This window comes from Amblyomma americanum, chromosome 1, assembly GCF_052857255.1.
Source record: "Amblyomma americanum isolate KBUSLIRL-KWMA chromosome 1, ASM5285725v1, whole genome shotgun sequence".
Lineage (NCBI taxonomy): Eukaryota > Metazoa > Arthropoda > Arachnida > Ixodida > Ixodidae > Amblyomma > Amblyomma americanum.
Window position 1 is genome coordinate 307,785,161 of NC_135497.1, and position 7,977 is coordinate 307,793,137.

General features: G+C 46.8%; 1 protein-coding gene across 1 annotated transcript; it reads right to left on the reverse strand.

Annotated features, from left to right (window-relative positions):
- Window positions 1–675: 675 nt before the first annotated feature.
- On the reverse strand, window positions 676–6,007 carry LOC144119976 (uncharacterized). The gene is made up of 3 exons (XM_077652470.1): window positions 5,651–6,007; window positions 3,657–3,832; window positions 676–760 (listed from the first exon to the last, which is right to left on the reverse strand). Exons 1-3 carry the CDS (start codon window positions 6,005–6,007, stop codon window positions 706–708), a joined length of 588 nt encoding a protein of 195 aa, XP_077508596.1. The 3' UTR covers window positions 676–705.
- Window positions 6,008–7,977: the final 1,970 nt, after the last annotated feature.

Sequence of the window (7,977 nt, forward strand, 5' to 3'; positions counted from 1 at the left end):
TCTTCCAAACATGATTTACGTGATCCAGTGTAGTTCGAGCAACCAGTCAGGGAGGTTACCAAGCATGCTGTTGATGAACGGAATCAGTGTTCTGCGGTACTGTATTCTAGCACTGTCCTATAATTACGCGCAACCAACACACAAAGGTTTTTCCGCCTCAAAATAAGCAAAAAGACTCATATAAACTCAGTAGCGCAAGAACAACAAACTCCTTACAGGATAAATGGCGTGGCCGCTGGCGTAATGCCTGCTAAGCGAAAACTGCCGCAAAATATCCGTGGTCCTCCCCTTGACAGACATTTTGGTCTGAAGTGGGCGATGTCGAGAGCTTTGAACCGTAATTATTATGGCCTGGTGGTGGATACTTCGGAGAATCTATCTGTGATGACTCTACGCCACCATTAACAGAGCTTCGTTTCACTGAATACTTGTCCACCATGTATGCTATGGACTAAGTCTTCCATGTAACCTCTCTAAGCATTTCTACAGCCAGCTTTAGGCGCTTTTTGTGAGTTAATAACCCCTTAGAAAACCACAGCGCAATGCTCATAGAGCGCTGCTTGGCTGCGAAAGTAATAAAGAAACCGCATATGCGTTCTGTTGATTTATTAACTTTCAAAATTCCTGATAATAGTATACAATAGAGAAATAGCAAAAAAAACATCAAAATATCAAGTCTAAACTGCCGAAACTTATCTCCGGGGCTCATGAGGACACATCAAACATGCTCTGGATGTCCACAAACTTCCGGGCCAGCAGTCTGCAAAATGCAGAAAAAGGAGTAAGGGCGGTGAATCAACCGAGGGGACTCCAACACTAAGAGTCCGTACTCAAACCATTTACGCCTGCGATCTCCGAGGCTCGTGTGGTTGTTTTACAAAGCGAGACACAGGGGTACAGTTCCAGTCAGTGTGATGCAACCTCAGAAATGGCAGCCACTCCTTCAGTTACACTCCCCCCTGATGCCACAACGCAAGGGCTTTCGCCACTGAGTCTTGGATACACCATATGTGCCGCTGTGGAATGAAAGTATTCTTCAGCATTCGAGGACATTCCCTCGATTGCATCTTGCCGTTACTTTCTTCAGTACTCCATGTGACAGTAAAATAACGGGCGTGATAAGCGACGAACATAAATGAGCCGCGCCATTTATAAAATCTGTTCTGGTGGCCACGACGCTGTGTACAGTCTACGTAAGCAAAGGCTCTAGCGTGGGGATTTCGTACTTAGGATGGACATTGAGAACAACTCGATCCAACTTTTGCTCTCAGTAAAAACCAATTTATCGCTGTATCGATATTAGGCCAGCAGCAAAACACGCACTTATTGCAGAGAAAATTGTATCTGAAAATTTCTCGCCACCCGATTCAAACTTGTACCGCCAAGAACAAATTCCGTGATCAATGTTTTGTAGTGAACAGCAATGCTGCCCAGCCTCAGAGATGCGGAAAAAATTAACGGATTCGCGCGTCCCACTTTGCTCGCGAATGCTGGAGAGGACAAAGATAGCAGTTTTTGATTTTTTGGACTTTTCTAGGTAATAAAGCTTCCCATTTAGAGTAAATGAAGCCTCTTTTCATACCAACAGGTAAATTCATCCATACAGATAAACATTACTTAGTCTGGTATGTCTCTTCACCACTTTTCGCCCACATCCCTCGACTGCCGTATTGAGCGGGCCACATTTAGAGAGATACGAGCCTCGTCACAAAGCATGAGGTTGCCGCCGCTAGAATGACTGCGCTAATGAGCCAGGGATGGCAGTTCCAAATCACTGCTGTGTCGCTTAGAGTGCGGTAACACTAAGTTCCTCGCTAGCGGAAACACCGTCTTGTCGGGGGATTAAACCTCGGAGAAGAAATAAACGCTAATCAAACGCTTAACACTAGTCAGTGGGTTTCGAACACGAGGCTGCACGGACCGCTTCCTTGGCCACTTCATTACATCACTACGCCATCACCGCGATGTGACTCGGGCGCGCTACTTGTTGACTGTACCTGCAACCGAAAATGCCGCGTGCTATACTGGAATCCTTTCTCGCTTTGCTTTGCAAGTCATCGTCTTCGTGTGCCTACAGTCCTGCCCATTGAATTCAAAAACCGAATCCGAAGTGAACAATGAAATCCTTGGGCACCAGATTCGCATTGCGATTAAGTAATTCGCTGAGGAAAACGCCGTCTTGTCTGGGGTTTCATTGACGGAAGAGCTACTTGGCACAGGTCCCTGATGCCAAAATAAAGAGAGCAAAATCTCCGCTTTAGTCCTGTAGGCGAGAGTAGGGAGAGACAAAAGACTCACATATAACGAGAAACGGGATATAACGAAAGTTTTTGATGTGCTCGTCTTTACTTCTTTAGCGGAGCCGAAAGAGCACGTGCTTTCGCATTTCCTCCGCATGAATACAATTGATCGCCCTAAATTTAAAGCCCGCTTTAAACCCGGCAGCGCAGTCACCAAGATTAACGCATAGCCGACAATTCTGAAAAAAACATTTTTGAATACCTTCAATATTTGCATAGCAGTAACTTCTAAAAAATTTTTTCCGAGAATGTTGGCCACCGAAGGCAGACAAAGCAAAGGGAATGTGCTAAAGCCCCTAAGTCTCTCGCTTACATTATGTAAATCTGTGGCAAATTTTTTTTTGTTGACAACAGCGGTTTAAACAATTGTCATGAGGTCATGAGGAACTTGTCACAATGCACGACACGATTATTCTGCGTATGATGTGGCAACCATCGAATATTGGAGGATGCTCTGGACAAAGCGCGATTCGAAACAGCGAAAAGCCTGTTTGTTCCTCCGCCTTCCACTCGAGCCGCGAAGCGACACCCACTCTCAAGTTTGCCGAAAGGCTCGAAATAAAACTGCATAGTTTTTGAGTTCGAGGTGGCACTTGAACTTTTTCCTTTTCCCCATTCACTTTGTGATCGATTTCATATGACTTCTTGTCCATGTTCTATGGACGCCAGTGCGAATGAACTCCACATAAGCCCCAACTCTAGGCTGCTATCGACAGGTAATGTCTGTAGAGACACTGCACACACAGGGTGAAATGTGATACCTTTTACGAACGGAGTAGCATAAGAAAAACAGCACAGAAACGGCGCGCAGTAAATAACAAGAACGACCGCAAGCGGCTGTCTCCGCCTCTCAATATGTTTTAGTGGTAAAAGTGAACTCCTAATAAGCCGCAACATATAACGCGCATCGCTATCTCGGATACTGCCATGGTTAGCAGGACGGATTTTGTAGACACCAAACCTTTCAATATATGTTCACTGCTTTATATTTATGCCCCCAAAACAGCACTGCTGCGCCTAAAGTGACTACTTATTATATATCAGCAGGGACCAAGTATTGCGGCTATAAATGCATTGAAGCGTCGCAAAGTAAATTTGTCTTGTTTCTAGCACCTAATAACGCATTTTAGTACTGGTGGTGCTACGCGAACACCAATGGCCGCGCGATTTAGCTAGCTCGACCTGAGAAATTAGCCAACCAAAATATTTAACTGGCACACCTTAGGTTTTTCATTTGTTGCACTGCGGATACCAACAATGTTCACCATGACTCGCATAATACTTTTCGCCATGAAATAGTGCACGATGTAACGTCATGAATGGCATTTGCGGTTTCGTTGTCAGCTGAACACCTACGAGGCAAGACGGAGTGCACAGGCGTGCCATTTGCGGCAGCGGCTGGCAGGGGCGGAGGCCCTCCTAGCTACAGCATCCGGGATGTCATGGCGGCCCATGGCAGCCTGGGCCTTTGCCTGCGGAGTCTGCACCGCACAGGCGGCGATGCGGGAGGCCCAAGTCGATGTCTTGCTCCACTGGAAACGAGTTCAAGGACTGTGTCATTGGCTGCAGCCGATAAGATATGTGCAATAATGTTGAGGTAAACGAAGAGGCGCTATTATTTTGGGTTCGTAAGCGTAAATAACCAAACACTTGCGCTTTAAAACTGGCTCAGCGTAAGGGAAGCTAGAATCGTGCGTGAGCACTGAATTTGTGATTCATGAAAACTGTTCACCGATATGGTGAAGTTTATAAGGGCAAGCATGTGCCGATGTATAATTACGAATTTAAGACATCTCTACTTGGCCTCAGTTGTCATACCACATGCTGTAACGACAACTGCACATTCAGAGTTTTTGCGATAACAATTACAAGAAATGAAGACAAATATATAATTGTCCTGAATTACATAGCCCCTGTTCTGCATCCACCTTCACATTGAGATACAACAGTGTTTAGAGATGCACTGTCGCAGGACGAGCGCAGTTGTGTGTTTGCCTCTCGCGTACTCGTCGAAGGCACACATTCATTATAGCAATGTAAAAACAGCAGATGATACAGAATGCTTCGTTACCAGTTCAGTTTTCAGTGTCGGCGGGCCTACAAAACGAGACCACGATCACTGTTCGATCATGCGAATATGAATGACTGATTACAAAATAAATTGATTACCACCTGGAAGGATGCAGTCGTGTTAGCGAAATGGTTTGAAGAAACGACTATAGCACTGTAACCATTTTTCAGTGAGAAGACACGCAAAATGAAATGCCGCGTAACTGACGCGACGTTCGTTTCTTTTTGCTCTTCGTGCGACGCCATCACCAATGGCATCGCGGAGCTATGAAAACTAACGCGCGTTGCCATGCCGGAACTGATTATATGAATCCTTGCACAGGCAGCCAGGTGGCGAGGAAGGACGTTCAGTTGCGAAATTCGACGCCATATGTCACCATTATCCATGCCTTCAAGGTTATAACGTGACCATTTCAAACACGACAGTTTGAAATACGTTTTTTTAAAGCGCCAGATGTTAGGGCTCCAGTTCGATGCGTGCCGCGTCGCTGGCATTGTCCCTAACAAAAATGACATGACGTGAGGTATGCTCCACTGTAAGGAAATGCTGATTCGCTAGAATGCTGATAACTGATTGCACAGTGGGTGACAGTCGCGCTCTACCTCTCTTTCTTCATCTCCTTTACCCCGTGCTTTATTGTATACGTTCCACCGAACCTTATAAGGGCATCAGTGCTTGGCTCCCCTACTGTACGCCCCACGAAATTCCACACGCATACCTGCACACCCCGTGACAGGTGAACGCTCGTAACTTCTCCAGCACTGTCAGCAATAGGCGCTGCTACCCTTTGCTGCTAACAACACCTGCATCCCACTGTTCCCCTCCAGGTGTAGCTCAAATTCTATTTATTACAGCAGTAACCGTCGGGTCTGTTTTTTTTCGTGTGCATATGTTACCGGTCAAGTCCCTCCTCTTCTTTCAAATGCACAGAGGGCGCTGTCCTCAGCAGCCTGCAAGATGCTAGCTTTTCCTCCTCATGCAAGACATGCTACACCCATATCACTTTGTCCTTCAGAGGCTTATGGCTAGCGAGGAGTTGGTTCGAAGCGATGGACGTGAAAACAAAATTACATTGCCTGCAAGTGCTGTTCGAAAGGGACTACCGTCTGGCATACTATCTAACTACAACTGGTGGCACCTGCATACGCTCGTGTTGGGAAGGTTCAGCCCTTTCGAACACGCGCACTGACCCTTGAATAAAAAAGTTCGGAGAAGCACTTGACAGAATAATTCGAACAGCGCATGAAAGCAAACCAAGAAGGCTAAGAAGCAAGCTCACCGTGCGTGTCGCTGGGGGCACGGCTGACAGCTGCGCCCGGTACGATGCATTCCCGCACATTCGCTTCTCGGAGCCTAAGCGCCCCTTGTGGTAGTCATTGTTGTGGTGGTAGTCATCAGCGCCTTGTTCTCCGATGGTCAGTGTGAGGCGTCGGTCGGAGGCCACATAGCGCTTGGCGACCTCGGCGACCGGTAGCTTCCCAGCTGACCGCGTGACGCACGTTGCGATGTCCCGGCTCCTCTCACGGCAGCAGTCAGCTCCTTGTCCATGGTCACCCTCTATCGCGAGGTGGAGACCGGAACCAGTTGTATGCAGCTGAGCAGTGGGCCGGTCCGGACTGCTTGGGTAGTCGCACATAGCTCTGTGTTCCCTCACGAAACAACGGTTCTAAAAAAAACATGGCGTGCGTTCTATGTCTCGCGCGGCTCGAGCGGTAGACTCGAGAGGAACGAAGACCTCGGGAGGGTTTTCTTTGTCCTTCATCCCGTTATTTTACGCGCGCGCAAGAAAACGACAATTATGACACCCATATTTCGGAGGTCACAGGGCCCGCATTTTATTTGAATGCAGGTAGCCATTTGACGTCTAACATCGCGGAACTTGAGCAGGCCTTTGTCGTAAAATTTCTCTCGAGACACTCAAAAGATGGAGATGTTAGAATGTAATCGACGTGGGATTCCGAAAGGAATATGAAGAAATAGACGAGCGACGAAGAAAACTTGGAAATATTATTCTTCTGCATGGATGTGCTTCAAACTGGCCAATCCTCCACCATGGGTAACTGTCATAGCTTCAGAGACAAAAACAGCGCTGTTTTTCATGGCAGCTCCGAAAGGAAAAGGAAGAAAGCAGAGAAAAAGCACGGTATAGTTTGCCGCGAAGCCCGCGGCCGCTCCTCACTTAGCGTTCGTTGCTTTTAGATCTCCGGCGTATGTATCCAGATGAGCTTGGACGAAGTTTAAGGCGTGAAAGTAGTAGAAAGATAGGGAGATGTTTGAATCAGCGTGAGAGAGGCAGGGACAGAGATAGCTTTGCAGTGCAATATACTCAGGGGCGCCTTAAATGCGACTACCTTGACTGCTACTCAACAGTGAGGTAGCGGAAATATGTATAATGAGGGATAGTAGATGCAGAAGTGCGAATATGTACAAGCACATCAATAATTCCCCGTATTCCTTTGCGCGACACATCACGAGATACTGGCGCACACCTCACCACCACAGTAAATACCCAGCGGTGACGGCAGTTTAAGGGACCTCGTTCTTACTGTGCTAGTCTGGGAACGTCGAAAAGCGACGCTTCCATGTTACCTGTGCCTCACGTGCTTTAAAGTGAGATAAAAAAAATCACACTCTCTTATCCTGGGCACTAAAATGCATGAACTGCACTGCTGGAAAGGCGTATGTAATATTCTTGGAGGGCTCTGATGGTGGTAGCCCCGCTCGAGTCTTCAAGAGCCCCGTCAGCTGACACTATTCTTTTCCTTAACTTGTCTTAACCAGAAATAACTTTCTTAGCTTCCTTGAGTGCATCTTGTGTTTGCCGACACTCGTGTTGAGAGCTAACCACGTGCAAATAAATGTCGGCGGAGTCAACATGCAGTACACAGAATGCTTGGAACGCAAGTTTTGCCCAGTTCTTGTAGGGGAAAATTTCTTTGATGACAACGGCGGATGAAGTGCTTACAGAGCGCTTCGAGACTGTGAAAAGAATGAACAGACGGCTGATGCGTTTTTTTTTCATTTAATAAAATACAGTTTTCTACAAACGCTTTCATTTCACTAAATAAAAAAAAACGCAAAATTTAACACTGAAATCTCAGCCTAGCTCTCTCCGTGGCGGCTGAGGACACGTGGAACTTTCCTGGCAGGTCCACAAACTTCAAACTCAGCAGTCTGCGCAGGCAAGGAAAGCGTGACTGAGGGCCTTGAATGCAAAAAGGACTTCCAGACTGCAGTCACCAGGAAATCGTGTCCAGCGCGGAAAAAATTTCCCCAGAGACCTCAGAGGTCTACGCCGTGTAGTACAAAGCGAGACGACGTGGTGTAGTTTCGGTCAGACTGAGGCACCTTCAAAAATGCCAGTGGCTCTTTCACTCTCTACCGGAAAGCGACAGCGCAAGAACTTTTGTCCACACGGAACGAAGCATTCGCTGGTATCATTATTTGTGCTTGATGCAGTGTTGGACTTTTAGAAAAACAAATCATCCCTTCAAAAAGAAATGGCGACGCTAGTAAATGTTTCGCGGCTTTTATACCTTCTATTTTCAGCGGACCCTTGCAGTGGATTGAGCATATGTAAACGAGATTTCATGAACTCCTCGTTCA